The following is a 15,820-nucleotide window of genomic DNA, read 5'->3' as shown; positions in this document are numbered from 1 at the left end:
ATCGGTCCAGGCACTCTACACGTGTTCTCTGATTTACGCTTTACGACCACCCTGCGAGGTGGCCGCTACCGTCCCTTTTGCAGAGCAAGCAGCAGAGTTTGGAGAGGTTAGTGACACGCCCAGGATGTAGCCAGGGAAGAGCCGTGGGCACAGTGGGAGCTGGAAGGAGGTTGGCGCGTGGAGCTCACCACGTGGTCTGAGGGGTCCCCCAGGCCGTGGGCCAGCACAGGCCTCCGTGGGTCTGACTTCCCTCGTCTTCTGCTTGTTCTGCAGATGACAGCAGCCCAGCTGACATATTTGCCGTGGGGTTTGAAGAGATGGTGGAACTGAGTGCAGGGAATATCGTCAATGCCAGGTAGGCGGCCAGGCGCGGTGGGGTGGGATCCTGAGCCGGGAGTTTCTGCATTCTGACTGTGCTCCCACCACGACCTCACGGACATACGCCTCTCCCTTCCTCTCTCTTTGCTGATTAAGGAAATAGAAGGAAGGGTGGGATAGGCTCAGTGCTCCGTGGGTGCTGCTGCCTCGGCCACGAGTCCAGGCTGATTCACGCTGCGAGCTGGCATGTGTGAGCCCCGAGGGCATGGGCCGGGCTGGGCGGGGGCTGACTCACGTTTCCTGTGTGTGAGTGTAAGAAAGAAACAAAGGAAAGAAAACCACTGGATTAACATTTGGTGTGAGGCCAGCAGGACTCTTTCTTTCCTAGTCCATTTCAAGGTACTTTCTGAACAAATAATAAAACCTGGTTCTATGGAGGTCTTATGAGCAAGGCCCTGTGCTGGGGGTTCAGGTGGCAGGGGTTGGGTGGGGCACATGTTTGATGTGTACAACACAACCAGAAATATGCGGATAGCCCATTGCAGGGATTAAGGCTCACATGGCACTAGTGCAGGAGCGCAGGCAGCATGACGTCAATAAAGACCCAACTAAGGGCTAGAGGAGTTTATAGGTGGGAGAGCCTGCTTCCAGCTCACACTCAACAGCATCCTTCTTTTCTCCAGTACCACCAACAGGAAGATGTGGGGGGAGCAGCTTCAGAAAGCCATCTCACGCTCTCATAGGTACATTCTCTTGACTTCGGCACAGCTGGTGGGCGTCTGTCTTTATATCTTTGTACGTCCGTACCACGTCCCCTTCATCAGGTAAGAACATTTCGCTTACGCACATCTGGGGGAACACGGGATTGTTTGATTCTGACTTCCTTCCCCCCACCCCCTTCCTGCAACAGGAATCAGGACCTGCCATGATTTTAGATAAATGTAGCAAAACCCCCAAGGAAAAACCGAGCTGAATAGAATATTGTCCAGCATTTAAAAAGCCACGGTGGGAACCTTCTAGCTCAGGAAGCTGGACCCTTTTAGAAAGACTGTTTCATGATCGTTGTTACCCAGGCTCAGTTTTGCACAAGGAAAGGGATTCCTTGCTGAAATGTTAGACAGGAAACCTCTGACCAAGAGCTGGGTAACTCATCAGGAAATGCCAATTCTTTTGTCTCTTTTTAAAAGAATTCTAAATAAGATGTGTGGGCAGAAAGCCTCTACCACTGTCACCCCACTATTGGGTCTCCAAAGTGACAGTTTTGTGAATGTCAGAAAGGGGAAAAGCTTAGGAAAAGCGTGTCTTTTAGGAAAGCCCATATGTGTGTGTGTGTGTGTCTGTGTGTGTGTGTGTCTGTGTGTGTGCGTGTGCGTGCGTGCACGCGTGTCTGTGTGTGTGCGTGTGCGTGCGTGCACGCGTGTCTGTGTGTGTGCGTGTGCGTGCGTGCACGCGTGTCTCTGCGTGTGCGTGTGCGTGCGTGCACGCGTGTCTGTGTGTGTGCGTGCGTGCACGCGTGTCTCTGCGTGTGCGTGCGTGCACGCGTGTCTCTGTGTGTGCGTGCGCGTGCGTGCACGCGTGTGTGTGTGCGTGCGCGTGCGTGCACGCGTGTGTGTGTGTGCGTGTGCGTGCGTGCACGCGTGTCTGTGTGCGTGTGCGTGTGCGTGCGTGCACGCGTGTCTGTGTGTGTGCACGTGTGCGTGCGTGCACGCGTGTCTGTGTGCGTGTGCGTGCGTGCCTGGGGATTTTAAGGTTTGGGAGGAGCACGCATTGCTCCCTGGTCTCATTCATGTTGTTGGAACGTCCTCTGGTCTTTGCCTTTGCCTGCACCAGACAGATACTTGGAGAGCAAGACTGCGCTCTGTGCTCATAATCCTCTTCTGTGGCCTTCGGGAAACGTTAAAGTCTTTGTGCCCCAACTGTTCGCTGCGACAGTCTGGCAGTGTCCACAGTGAGTGGCTAAAGTCAGTTACGGTCAGAGTAGAGGAGAGGTTAGGGTCAAGGTCAGAGATACAACATGAAGAAGGGAGTGAGGCCGAGGGGCTCCGGATTTCCCGGGTGCCAACGAAGGTCCCAACACCTGTGTCCCTTTAGCCTCAAGCTCACACACTGTGGCAGGTTATCCCCATCCCTTGTCTGCTGGGTGACAGTTGCTTCGGCCCCTGGTCCCGTGGACCTACGCGCTCACCTGTGTGCATTGTAAGCTGGCATTTTAACGCCAGGCGTCTGCTTGGAAACCACCCGCCCAGCCCAGCATAGAGAACTGGGTGGTTTCTGTTGTTTCAAATGCGTCGATTACCTGATGGCAACCCCTATACCTTGCAGAAGAGCCGTGTGGGATGGGGCTGGGGGCGGGGAACTCCACGCTGTTTCTGCCGCAGCAGCGAGATGGGCAGCGGAGGGCCGTGTGGGATGGGGCTGGGGGCGGGGAACTCCACGCTGCTTCTGCCGCAGCAGCAGCGAGACCGGCAGCGGAGGGCCGGGGTGGAGGTGATTCAGCTGCTTTGTGGGGTGCTCATGTGAGCACCTCGGAGCTGGGGCCGTGGAGAGGATGCTCCAGCCTCTCCCACGGGGCAGCTGCCCACGATGAGAGGAGGGTCAGGAGTGATGCGGAGCTGATGGCAGTCGCGCTGTCCCCGTGCGGCCTGGCCGCTGAAGATGGGATGAGCCAGCCTCTGAGCCGATGTCTTTGAGGCTCTCAGATCCGCAAGCCTCGCGCTGCCGCCCGGATCTTCTCTGTAGCAAAGCTGCTCATGCTTTGCCTTCGGAGCCACTGAGAGGCCCCCCCGCGTGTGCATTCTCTGTTCCAGGGACGTGGCGATCGACACAGTGAAGACGGGCATGGGGGGAAAGGCGGGGAACAAGGGCGCCGTGGCCATCCGCTTCCAGTTCCACAGCAGCAGCTTCTGCTTCGTCTGCAGCCACCTGACGGCCGGGCAGTCCCAGGTGAAGGAGAGGAACGAGGACTACAGGGAGATCACCCAGAGGCTGAGCTTCCCGATGGTGAGCAGCGAGGCAGTGGCGTGTGAGGGCCCCCTGCTCGGGTCCGCCCCCCACACGGTATTCTGAGCTGCTGTTACGGGCAGGCGGTGGCGATACGACCGTAGGAGGGTCCCTGCCCCTGGGGGCTCAGCACTGGTGGCAGGGAGATGACCAGGGGTGCTGCAGTAGCGGTGAGCAGGGAGTCCGGCTCAGGAGCGTTCTGCCTCCTGTAACTCTGTGCGTTTCCGGAATGTCCCGACGTGCCCTGCGTTTTCTTATTCTAATTCAACTGTATGCAATGGGGAAAGAAAACCAGTGCGTCCATGCTTTGTCCAAGTTGGTGAAGAACATTTGAATCCAACCAGTATAAGACTTGGTTTTCTTGAGACTCACGCATACATTCTGTTGTGGCTCAGAAGAGAATACACGTTTTTGAAACCAGTGAATTCTTGGCTCGGGAGCTCTGGGTCCCGGTATGGTCTCGCGGTTGCCAGTACCATGCGTCGTGCCGCCCTCTAGTGGTGGTCCAGAGGCTTTCATTCTGAAGCCGGGGGATCTTTTTGAATTCAGATTTGAATGTTTTCCTTTCTGTGCAAAGATGATGGTCCCGCACACCTTCACCCTGGTGCAGACACCTATTTCCCAGCAGTGAGGGTAGACTTTAGCCGTTCCTGCCACACATTCTGCGCGTGCCTGAGACAAGGTTGGCTGGGTCACGGAGCTCTTCCCTGTGAGGCCAGATCCCTTAAAACTGACACCCTGTTCGCTGGGCTACCCTCAAGGCAAAAATTCCTTAGTTTTCATTAAGAAGTGCTGTAATCCTTGTTGGAGGTTTTATTTCTTGGATTATAAAATAAATGAGTTGGGAAATTTGCAATTGTAGTTTTCCAGATTATGTAGGACTAATATTTTCTTTCTGGGTCTATGTAGTTAAAAAAGAAAAGTCCAACCCTTCTCACTTAAAAAGTGCTGTTTCAAAGTAGCAAACGTGGGACACATTTAAAATAATTAAAGGGTTTATACTATAGCTATTTTCCACAGAAGTATTGACGGTACCTATAAGTTAATACTCTGTACCTGTTCAGTAGAGTAGCCACTAGCCACAAGTAGCTATTTAAATGTAAAATAACTCACATTAAATAAAACTAAAAATCCCTCGGTCACACTGGCCACATGTCAGGTGTTCGATGGCTACATGTGGCTGGTGGCTCGTGTTCTGCACAGCACGGGTAGAGAACATGTCCATCACTACGGAGTGTTCTGTTAGGCAGTGATGCTCTGCACATTCATTTTATTGGGCTGCGATCATTTCAGCCTTTTGTATAACGGAAACAGATTTTGGAGCTTGGCAGATCTGAGTTCATGTCTTATCTTTATCAGGTACTAGCGGTGTAACCGTCAGCAAAGTTTCTGCACTTCTTTTTTTAATCTGTAAGAGCCATTAGTGTGTGCCTCACAGGGCTGCTGGGAGAACAGTGTGCCGCAGAACAGAGCCCAGCATTGTAGACAGCTGATATCGTGCTGCTGCTGTTGTCGTGATTCCTGGGGAAGGGAGGGGAAGATGCCACAGCTCTCCAGGGCTGCCCTGGGCAAGGTGGGGGAGGGGGAGAGAGAGAGGTGGAGGGTCACAGGATGAAAATGTATGAAATCCACCAGGTTTTACGAAGTTGCGTGTCCTGAGCGTTTATATTTATTTTCTTAAACCGCGTTCTCGTAACACTGAATGTTTGGGCAATGCGTCTTAGGATACAGACATAACAAAGCAGGGGTACATCCTGATGGCTGAGATCCACTCGGCAGAGTGAATACCAATATTAGTAGTCATGCTTCCTCTGTTACAGTTGGAGCTTTCTCCAAACCACTCGAAAACACTATTTAAAATTTGAAAATTAAGCCAATGGAAAGTCCCTCAGTAAGTTTATGGGATTAGTGAAAAATGAGATGCTCTAGCAGACTTTTCTTAAGTAACATTTTAAGAAAAACACATCTGCTTATCATCTGTACGGTGAGTTTATTTTTCTCCCTTCTCCCACCTTCCTTGCAATGGGCCGAATCAGCTTTTTTTTTTTTATGACTTAGGGAAGAAACATTTTTTCTCACGATTATGTGTTTTGGTGCGGAGATTTCAACTACCGCATTGATCTCACTTACGAAGAAGTCTTCTATTTTGTTAAACGCCAAGACTGGAAGAAGCTCCTGGAATTTGATCAGCTACAGCTACAGAAATCAAGTGGAAAAGTAAGTTGTGCTTTTAAAATAGTTTTTAACACCTGCTCCAACATGGAATAGCTTCTGCTAAATGTACATGCTAGCATTCGCAAATTAAGCTTCATGGGTGAATTTAACTGATTCTGATAATGGTAAAAAAAAAAAGGTGTCTGGCGTAAGAAGTTAGAGAAACGTGAGCGTCCATCCGCACTCACGTCCTGTTCCTCCTTTCGGTGGCCACGGTCAGGGTCTGTGTCTTCTCATGCCCAGAGGGGCCATTGCTCTATGAAAGGACACTGGACACACGTAAGCCACCGCAGGAGCTCAGGGCGACAGGATCCTCTCTGCGCACACTCTGTGGTTGGAGGGGGGGCCAGCTGTCCCTTCCTCCTTCGCACAAGCTGAGCCCTGGTCCAGCTGTGCCCAGTTTGAGTCCAAGCTGCTTCAGACAGCCCCATGTCAGCATCTGAGCACATGGCCGGTGAGGCTGGTGGGTGTGATGTACGCAGTCCACGTGCCCTGTATGCAGGGTGACGCTCGTAGGGACGGCTGTGTGTCAAGTACACTAAACCAGCAAGTGACACGCTAGATTCTGCTCAAAACATTTTATTTTGGTGATATCTCTGTTTCTTGTTAGTGAACATACTAACAAATAAATTAATACACTAACAAGATCTAATACACTTTACACACCAATTTGTACACATAATCCTCAAGACCATCCTACAGATTAGGTATCACACCCATTTTATAGATAAGAAGACTGAGGCCAAGGTCAAACACCGTGTCCAAGGTCACACAGTCCGTAAACAGAGGCATGACAGAGCCCAAGACTGTCACGCTTCCGATGAGACTTCCCCTCCCTGACCTGGTGTGGTCTTTTAGTGCCTCCTTAGGCCATGATGTAATAGGGAAGATTCAACTATAGAATCTGTCCTCAGTTCTTCAGGGTCACACTGGCTAGCCCCCACATGACTCAAAACTTATCTTCTCTCCCACCTGAAACTGTTTGTTGTTTTGGTGCCTGTTTGCTTCCTAGCAGGACAGGCTGAGGGGAGGGAGGCACAGCTAAGTTCCATCTACCTGGTGAAAATGCAGTGGGTTAGATGGTGCAGGCAGGGAGGTTAAGGCTCCTCCTGCAGTGAGACCTGGATGTTCCTCGAGGTTTTCTGTCGTCCCCCCTCAGTGACACGGGTCGCTGGGGGTGGCCAGAGGGCAGAGTAGCCACACTACTCCTTCCTGCACAGGGTCTCTCTCCCTCCTGCCAATATTCTCCACACCCTTCCCCTCGGGCGCTGAGTGAATGTCTGTTCCTGGGTCTTCCCGCAGCATCAGGGCTGGACCAGGGCTAAGTGAAGACGGAGGAGGGCCGGACTTCAGTTCTGGGCTGCTTTTTACCCAGTTGGTTTTGTTAACAAATACGGATCAAGGCCTTGCTGGGGCTGGGCCAGGCGTTCCCCTCGGCCTGTGCGTGTCAGTGTCACACGGGCGCTGACACAGGCGTGTGACAGATGGGGTGCTGAGGTGGTGGGAGACCCAACGGTGTGTAAGTCAGCAGAACAAAGTGATAATCATCATTATTTTTGCCAATTAAGAGGCACACATATGTCCAGTTTTTGATATATTTGCAAATACGATATAGCTTCTGTTACTTTAGGAATAAAAACCACTCTGGAACGTGCCTTCTATTTGCATGTAATGTACGTGATCTAGGAGAACTAAGAGGGTCCTGTGACTTCTCCCAACAGATTTTTAAAGACTTTCACGAAGGCACCATTGACTTTGGACCCACCTACAAGTATGATGTTGGCTCTGCTGCCTACGACACAAGTGACAAATGCCGCACCCCGGCCTGGACGGACAGGGTCCTGTGGTGGAGGAAGAGGCATCCTTTCGACAGAACAGGTGCCTGAGATGTGTGCGCTTTCAGAGCTGGAAGAGGGCAAGTGATCAGTACCATAGAAGGAAGATCACTTTTCTTTAGTCCAGCGCTCTTTGTTATATAAATAGCAATTCTCTGGATAACCCAGAACTACTCAAAAGTCATCCCGGATGTTAGCCCTAAGCTTTGGGAGTTGCTCCTGGCTCCCGCAATCCCTGCCTCACGGCTGTCCCCCTGCACCACCCTGCCACCTTCTGTTCCCGGCAGGGGTGAGGAGAGAGGCTACAGCTCTTCCTCTCCGGCGCTTCTGCCTCTCACGCTCGTGCCTTTTCTCCAGCCCATTTTGCTCAGCCGAACTCTATCTGCTTAAAGCCCCGATTCCAAACCAAATATGAGCGAGACACAGGAAAGATGAGAGGGTTTTTTGTTTGTTTTTTTGTTTTTTTAATCAATTAGTAGTCTATCATGTTTTGAACAATTATTGATACCCAGCTAGGAAGTGCAGTTTGTTTAAAATTTGAATGCCTATAAACTAATACATAAACAACTAAGCTTTTCTGGCGAGACGGATGCTGAGATTTCAAGGCCCAGAAATCTCACCCGCAGATTGAGAAGATGCGTATTTGTTCAGATCACTTTTGTGGACGTCTGTGCAGGAGGCTGGATGCCCTCAGGTTCTTAGTCTCTGCATCTCCTGCTGTACAAAGAGCTGCACATCTCCTGCTTCCCCTGGGCCTGAGGCAAAATCCCCGCAGCAGCGGTTTCTGTGTTCTCACCCAGTTTGCCCGCTGGGGTGGAGTTTTCACCCCAGGCCCCAGGGCCACTTTGACAGGGTTTCAAGCCCAGGGGGTTAGAACGACTGAGTCTGAGACAGGAGGTGGTCCGTGACGCAGCTCCCTGGTGCACGTGTCTGTAATCGGCCTTCATGAGTGTTGATACAATTTTGTGTTGTATGTGTGTCTCTTGATTGGAATCCCCGTGAGTAGCTGGAGAACTCAACCTTCTGGACAACGATCTGGACGCTGACACCAAGGTCGGACATGCCTGGTCTCCTGGTGCCCTCAAGTATTACGGCCGAGCAGAGCTGCAAGCGTCTGACCACAGGTACGGTCCTGGCTGCCGTGGGCACATCCTCTGCTGAGGAAGGCGGGGTCAGCTGCTCCCCGCAGAGAACGGCCCTGGCTTCCCTATCCGAATGCATGTGTGTGCGTGTGTGACACACAGTAAAGAGCAAAGAACAGTATGATAAGTAGCTGTGTACTTGCCACTAAGAATTAATCACTGTTAACACTTAGTCATTGCTCCATGTCACAGGTAACATCTATTATGAAAATTGCGAAGACACAACCTGTGGTATTTTATGTCTTTTAAATTCTGATACATTATGTCATCGTGCAACTTGCTTTTTTTGTTACTTACCATTTTTGAGATACAGTCACGTCATTACTAGAGATCTGACTCTTGCATTTGTAACCGCTGTCCGGTATTCCGCTGACTCTATCCACGTGATTTGCCCATTCATCTACCGATGAATATTTTTCCCAATGTTTCATTGTTACAAACACCATAGGGTTTTACAGAGTTGCATTCAGGGTTTTGGATGCTCTGAGCTGTTGCTTTGGCCTAGTGCCTTGTGGATTAAGGATGGAACAGAGCAGCAGAGGTCTGTCAGCTCGGCATGCACTGGGACTGGCCACAGAGGGAGGTTATTCTTGTAGAACACCTTTAAAGACAGAAGATGGCATTTGACCTTCCCAAGGCTGCTGCCAAAACTATCATGTCAGTTTCAACTTTTACAAGAAAAGAAATTAAGAAAGAGAGTTGGTGGTGAGCAGTTGGTCAGTCACTAGGTCGAAATCTTTCCATGTTTCTGATTTCTAGTTGCTGTTGCAAATACATACCTAGAGATGAGCGTGGGGAAATCTACAGATGTATGACTTTCAGGTTTGCTAGTTCAGCGAGTATATTTAGAAGCATTCATTTAACCAGTATTTATTGGGGGGCCTTATATTGATATATAGGCCCCGTTCCTGGCACTGAGGAAAAGCAGTGAAAACAGATGATACCGTGCTCTCAAGGAATTTTCTAGTGAGGACAGACAGACAAGAAACAGAAGTGTCATGAATGAAAAAAAAAGTAGTGGCCGGGGTCAGTCAAGGGGTTGGTGCTATTACACACCCGGTGTTCAGGGAAGGTGCCTCTGGTGACCTTGGAGCCGAGACCTGAAGGAAGTGAGAGTGGGAGCCGTGTGGGTATGAGGGAGAGAGCATTCCAGAGCGGGAGTGTGGAGTGAACATCTAGGAGTTCGGAGAAGAGAGAGGCTGGAGAGAGAAGAGTGAGGGGAAGAGTCATAGGAAACGAGGTGAGATGAACAAGAGTCAGCCTGCGTGGAACCCTGTGGGCCATAAAAAGGGCATTGGGCTTCACTCTGAGTGTGGTGGCATTGTGTGGCCAGGTTAGAACAGAGTCACCTGAAGAAACTCCAGCGGGGCCAGCATGGAAGGAGGGAGGCAGGGAGGAAGCTAGGGACGGGGTGGCTTTGGGCCAGGGTGGTCGTGGGTTGCCATGGTGAGCAGTGGGGGGTTCTGGATAGGTTTTGAAAGTGGAGCCTGCAGAACTGGCTGATGGAGTGGATGTGGGGTGTGGGAGAGACGAGGTGAGGATGAGTCCAGAGTTTCTGGCCTCAGCAGCTACCAGGATGAAGTAGCATTTACTTAGCTGGGAAGACTGGGCAGTGCGGATCTGAGCATCCTGGTCTGAGACGCATCTCAGACATTTATTGATTTTTCTAATTACAAAACCAGAACATCTTGGTTCTTGACACTTAGGGGAAATATACACAGACAAATCGTCCATAGGCCCAAGCCCGGAGACCATGCCTGGTGACAGTTCGTTATGTGTCTTTCCACCGCATTTTCCACGTACATTTTGCACCGAAACGTTAACCTGTGTGTAGTGTGTGTGCACGTGCACGCAAGCTTGTAGATGTTTAAATGTGGGTAAGAAAATTAGGACTATGTTATGTGAACTGTTAGCATTTGCTTTCTTACTTGCTACATTAGTTTTTTTAATTAAGCTTTTGACTGTGAGGTAGTTACAGACTCGCATGCAGTTACAGGGGATAATGTAGGGATCCCGTGCACACTTCACCCAGCTCCCCACAGCGGTAAGGCCCTGTAATCTACAGCGCAGCCTCACACCCAGATGTTGGCTTAGATATGGTCGGGACAGAACGTCTGTCACCACGGGGACCCTCGTTTCCCTCCCTCCCACACTCCTTCCTAACCCCTGTCAACCACTCGTCTTTTCTCCTTTTCCAGCATTTTGTCGTTTCAAGAATGTTATAAAATGGAGCAGAATTGGGGCACCGGCTTTTTTCTCTGGAGCTTCTTCCAGTTGCTGGTGTGTCAGTAATTGATCCCTTTTCATTGCTGAGTGAGTGAGGCTGCCTTCCCGTGTCCGTACCCACTTTCATCAGAGATGCTCCGCTTCTAACACATGAGGCTCCTCGGGAAAGTTTTTCTCCCACAAAAAGTTTTTAAAAAACCCTCAGCGCATATTCCTGTGTCAGATTTTTCTCCGTCTTCTTTTTTCTTGCTTCTAGAGGCAAAAAAAAATCTAATAGTAGTAATATGAATTTGGGGGGGTACGACGGATTTACCACCCATATCTCTTCATTTTTTCAATGTTCCCTGGCTTTAAAGGTTGCCACCGTATTCTATGCTATTTTGTATTATGCTTTGTTTCCACCTGATATTGTAAATGTCTTCAATAAGATTACATAATCTTCATAAGAAAGGATTTTCTAAATTTTTTGTAGAGTAAACCCATCCCTGTATAAAAATTACAACAAGGTTTGCATTATTTCCTGCTGATCTGTTTTTCTGTGTATGTCAGATTTCTACAACATTATTCGTAATGAGTGCATGGCATATGGTCGTGTGGCTGCATCGTAACCTAACGCATTCCCTATCCTGGGACAGTTAGATTGTTTCCCCTTTGTCCCTTCCATCAGCAGTGCTGTAGTGATCAACCTCGTGTATAAATCTTTGTCTGACCGTCTGGTCATTTCCTTAGAACAAAGTTCTAGAATTGAGAGTCGTTGGTCGAAAGATGAACATTTTTGAGTTTCCTAACACAGGTTGCCAAACAGCCCCCCAAAAAGCTTGAACCCCTAGCCCAGGGAGAATCCCCTCTTCTCGGCAGTCCTGGGGCTGCACGTAAAGAAGCTTTGCTCATGGCTGGTGTGGTTTTCTCTCACATCATCCGTAGATAGAAATGCCGAGAGAGTAAGGTTGGGGAAAGACAGACTGAAACCCCGGGACCGGAGAGCTTAGTTCCGGGGACCGTGGCATGGGGAGGGGGCCACATACACAGGCTGTGTCATGGTGTAGGTTTACTGTTGACAGTGGTGTCAGGACGGAGCCAGGGCTGGGGGATGTCTTGTCCCGAGTTAACGGTGCCCCGTCTTCCCTCCGTGTCTGACGCAGACCCGTGCTGGCCATCGTGGAGGTGGAAGTGCAAGAAGTCGATGTGGGTGCTCGGGACAGGGTGTTCCAGGAAGTGTCCTCTTTCCAGGGCCCCAGGGACGCCACCGTCGTCGTCAACCTTCAGTCGCCAACCTCCGAAGAGAAAAACGAATTTCCCGAGGACGTGCGCACGGAGCTCATGCAGACCTTGGGCAGTTACGGGACGATCCTGCTTGTCAGGTAGGGACGCGCGCATGGCGGGGCTGGTGCGCGCCTCGCTGGAGGGCACACTCCCGGGGCTGACCTGGCAAATCTCATTTCTCCCAGGATCAACCAAGGGCAGATGCTGGTGACTTTTGCAGACAGTCACTCGGCGCTCAGCGTCCTGGATGTGGACGGAATGAAGGTGAGTTGTGCTTGGTCACCCGGGGAGCGGGGCTGCTTGTCCCCGTGGGCTTCTTGTGCTTTCACGTGGCCGGGTCTGCGGGTGTAGACGCCACAGGAGGGTGGGAGCTGGGTCTCTTCATGCCGGCATCTGATTCTGGTAGCTTCGTCGAGGTGTCTACTCTCCAGCCCTGGCTCCTCGCAGAACTGGGGAGAAAGAGCAGGTTTGGGAGCACAGCCCCGCCGTGTTACTGGGTCTGTCTGCGCTCGCACCCTCCCATGGGAGTGTTGTGAGCCTTCTCTTCAGAGCACGTGGTTTGGGACATGCAGCTCATAGGTAGTTTCCATTTTGATAATATCGTGGTTTTAAGTTCACGTGGAATGAAAAGTGACAGTTCAACTTTTCTTCGGGCCAAATGTGAGCTGTGCTGGGCCCGCCTGAGGTCTAGACCCTCGGCCTTCCTTGGCAAAAGTGAAGGTGGGCCAGGCTCCCGATGCATGCGTTGGAGCGAGAAGCACTTTGGGGTCAGAGGGTCTGACGTCTGCGCTCATTCACAGGCGGCCTCTCTGTCCTCACAGGTGAAAGGCAGAGCTGTGAAGATTCGACCGAAGACCAAGGACTGGCTGCAAGGTTTGCAAGAGGAGATCATTGGAAAGCGAGACAGCGTGGCCTCCGCCTCCCCCACCGCCAACTCCTGTCTGCTGGAGGAAAACTTCGACTTCACGAGTCTGGACTATGAGTCAGAAGGTGAGTCATCCTGCGAGTGAGGACTTCCCGGTGCGTGGGGTGAGGCGGGCAGGCGAGACGTTCTCCCAGCAGCCGACACGAGAGCCCCAGGCTCCGTTCTAAGACCCGCCCTCGGGAAGATCAGAGAGGATGCTTAAGTTCAGGCTGGCTCTCCATGCCAGAGCTGGGCGGTATTCACACGTAGGAGTGGTGCACGCGATGACAAGTAAGATGGGAGGCGTCTAAAATGACACTGAAGGCAGTCTGGAGATGTCAGGGCTGTGGGCTTGTCCTGTGTCTCAGGCATCCGTGGAACTGGGGTCCCAGCCCTGCTGCCACGTGGGTGCCCTGGGCCGCTGGCGGCTAGGCCCTTTCCCCCTAACTGTTCGCTGTGACGTTTCCTTCTCCGAGGGGATATTCTCGAAGACGACGAGGACTATTTGGTGGATGAGCTGAGCCAGCCCGGGGTCTCAGATAGTGAAGCGGGCGGAGACGAGCTCGCCGACGCCCCCAGCTCCATGGCAGTGGCGCCGCCCAGCCGGTCACCGGCACTCACCAAAAAGAAGCAGCATCCAACCTACAGAGGTAGCTTGGACCTTCCTTTTCTAAATCACCTCTGGTGTAGCGATCACTCTCTCCGCAGCCGGGCATCCCGTAATGCCGATCAAGTATGCATGGCCCACAAACCAAGGGGTAAAAGAGGTCACAGCAAGGGGTGAAAACTGGGCTCGGAGAAGGAATCCAGCTGCCGCCACACTCATTTCCTCTAGTGATTTAAGTTTTTTCCAACAGCTGGTACCCCTATAATGTACCGGATTCATGATCATTAGTTTCCTCTGTGCAATTTAAACTGTCATAGCTCTGAACTGGTTTTACATTTGTGATTTTTTTCCCTCTCCAAAACTTTTCTGATTCAGTCCCATAAGAGGCATATTCAATATCTGTGTCCTGAGTTGCTGGTGTCTGGTTATATTCATATAACATTATATTATTATACAGTAATAGTACACCTTAGCATCCTTATGTCATTTTAGACTTAAGAGGGACTGAAAGTCGTTGGGATTGAACTCCAGGTCCCTAGATAATTAGAGTAGTTCAGATTCCACATCAGACTGTTCAGCTCAGTTTCAGCCACAGCCACGAGTACCTTCCAGCTGCTGGACATTGTGTCTCCCCCTTGGAGGAGAGCAGGTGCAGGGGCTTAGCCACGTGTCAGGACCCTTTGAGCTGCGGCTGAGAACAGAGAACAGAATTGACAATAAGATGCTTCCCAGGAAAGGTACTTCACTGGGACAGGTACAAAGAACCCCCAAGCCTTTTTGACTGTATTTGGTCCCAAACCCGGTCCGTAGCCTGGCTGCGTTGAACCAGAGGGGCCTTTTAAACTTACAAGTGGCTGAGCCCCGTCACAGAGATGTGGGTTTGGCAGGTGTGGGCCGGGACCCTGGAAATCTGGCAACTCATGAAGCTCCGCAGGTGACTGGGAACACATGTCCAGGTTTGGGGACTGGATTCATCAGCAAATCCAGGGGGTTCTGCATGTTGCACGTCCAGAGGGCTCCTGCCCCGGAGTGAAAGTGGCTGGAGGGATGTGCTCTTGAGACAAGAAGCAGTCCTCTTCTCCAGCGTGGCCATCATTCAGGCATCCTCTCAAGGGCTGGGCAGATGCGCCCCTTGGAATGAAGAATTCATAGAGCAGCATGGGGCTCTCACATGTGAGCAGCCTTGCCCCCTGGTGGACGTCAAGGGAACATCTCCTCAGTGCTGTAGGGCGTTCAGGCACTCCCTTCAGAAGGAGAAATCCTGCCTGTCCCCAACAGAACGCCAGAGACACATGAGGTTGAGTTATTGGATTTGAGGGATGGGGTGTATGAGCCAAAATGAAATGAATCAGAGTGTGTCGTAGTGTGGGAGAGAAGACCTACAATCGTCCTGAATTTAAATGTAACAAACGTACACGTAATAAAACAGAAGCCGTCACCTCCCCACACCCCTCTTAGCCTTAGAAGGACTTTGCAGGGCGAGTCAGGACGGCGAATGCTTGGGCAGTAGCTGGCATGGGCTGGAGGATTTGGGGTTGAATGAGCAGGGCCGCTGCATGCTGGGCCTTGGCAAGGGATCGGCAGGCTGCCCTGCTGGCAGAGAAGTGAAAATATTCTCAAGTTCAGAACTCTTGTCCTGCTTCAGAATGAGGTATTAAGAGTGAGGGGCTCTGGTTTTCAACTGTCTGCTCTGTGTGGAAGTCTTGTGGATTATTTCAGAAGGAAGCATGCCTACACTTTAAAATATTTCAGTGTCTCTCGTGTCTGGACAGCACACCTTGTCCACGGTTCACTGAATGTTCCAAGCAGGCATTGGGTACCCTCCCCCCGCCCCCCATGCCAGCAGAGAGGGACCCTGAAGCTGTCCTGTGGGAGGAGTTCCTGCCACTGCCGGGTCCCTGCAGACCTGAGTCTGACTCATCTGACTCACGCCCTGCCATGTCCTCCAGATGATGCTGACCTGGTGGTGTTAAAGCAGGAGCTGGAAGCAGTTGGGGACTTCCGCCACCGCTCTCCAAGTCGGTCTCTGTCGGTTCCCAATAGGCCTCGGGCACCTCACCCACCGCAGAGACCCCCCCCTCCAAGTAAGACTTCGCTTGCTTTCCGCTCACCACGATGCCTGCTGGGAATAATTGCGTACTTCCTGCTACTGCACAGACGGCTCTAAATCTAGCCTTTGAGTTTCCACAGTGCTTTTTTCCCCTCCTCGGGCTCCTTTTTGTCTTAAATCCATGGCAAGTTTGATATCAGAGATAGCTGTGTTTCTCACGGCAAATCACGTGAGTCCTTTAGAAAGCTGTTCTTCGTCCTC

General features: G+C 51.3%; 1 protein-coding gene across 5 annotated transcripts in view; it reads left to right on the top strand.

Annotated features, from left to right (window-relative positions):
- Positions 1-15,820, top strand: part of SYNJ2 (synaptojanin 2) — a 100,288-nt gene that overhangs the window by 74,676 nt on the left and 9,792 nt on the right. For 4 of the 5 annotated variants that reach the window (XM_067701665.1, XM_067701664.1, XM_067701668.1 and 1 more), the window contains exons 13-23: positions 274-355; positions 1,002-1,142; positions 3,126-3,318; positions 5,377-5,535; positions 7,254-7,410; positions 8,374-8,491; positions 11,878-12,096; positions 12,184-12,262; positions 12,820-12,988; positions 13,379-13,552; positions 15,459-15,593. In XM_067701665.1, coding sequence (XP_067557766.1) covers positions 274-355; positions 1,002-1,142; positions 3,126-3,318; positions 5,377-5,535; positions 7,254-7,410; positions 8,374-8,491; positions 11,878-12,096; positions 12,184-12,262; positions 12,820-12,988; positions 13,379-13,552; positions 15,459-15,593 — 1,626 coding nt within the window. The remainder of the gene's footprint in view (positions 1-273; positions 356-1,001; positions 1,143-3,125; positions 3,319-5,376; positions 5,536-7,253; positions 7,411-8,373; positions 8,492-11,877; positions 12,097-12,183; positions 12,263-12,819; positions 12,989-13,378; positions 13,553-15,458; positions 15,594-15,820) is intronic. The other variant, XM_067701666.1, reaches the window with a different exon arrangement.

Source organism: Pseudorca crassidens, chromosome 13, assembly GCF_039906515.1.
Source record: "Pseudorca crassidens isolate mPseCra1 chromosome 13, mPseCra1.hap1, whole genome shotgun sequence".
In the NCBI taxonomy this organism is placed as follows: Eukaryota; Metazoa; Chordata; class Mammalia; order Artiodactyla; family Delphinidae; genus Pseudorca; species Pseudorca crassidens.
Note: the sequence above shows the minus strand (reverse complement) of the source record. Positions and strands in the feature narration are given on the sequence as shown.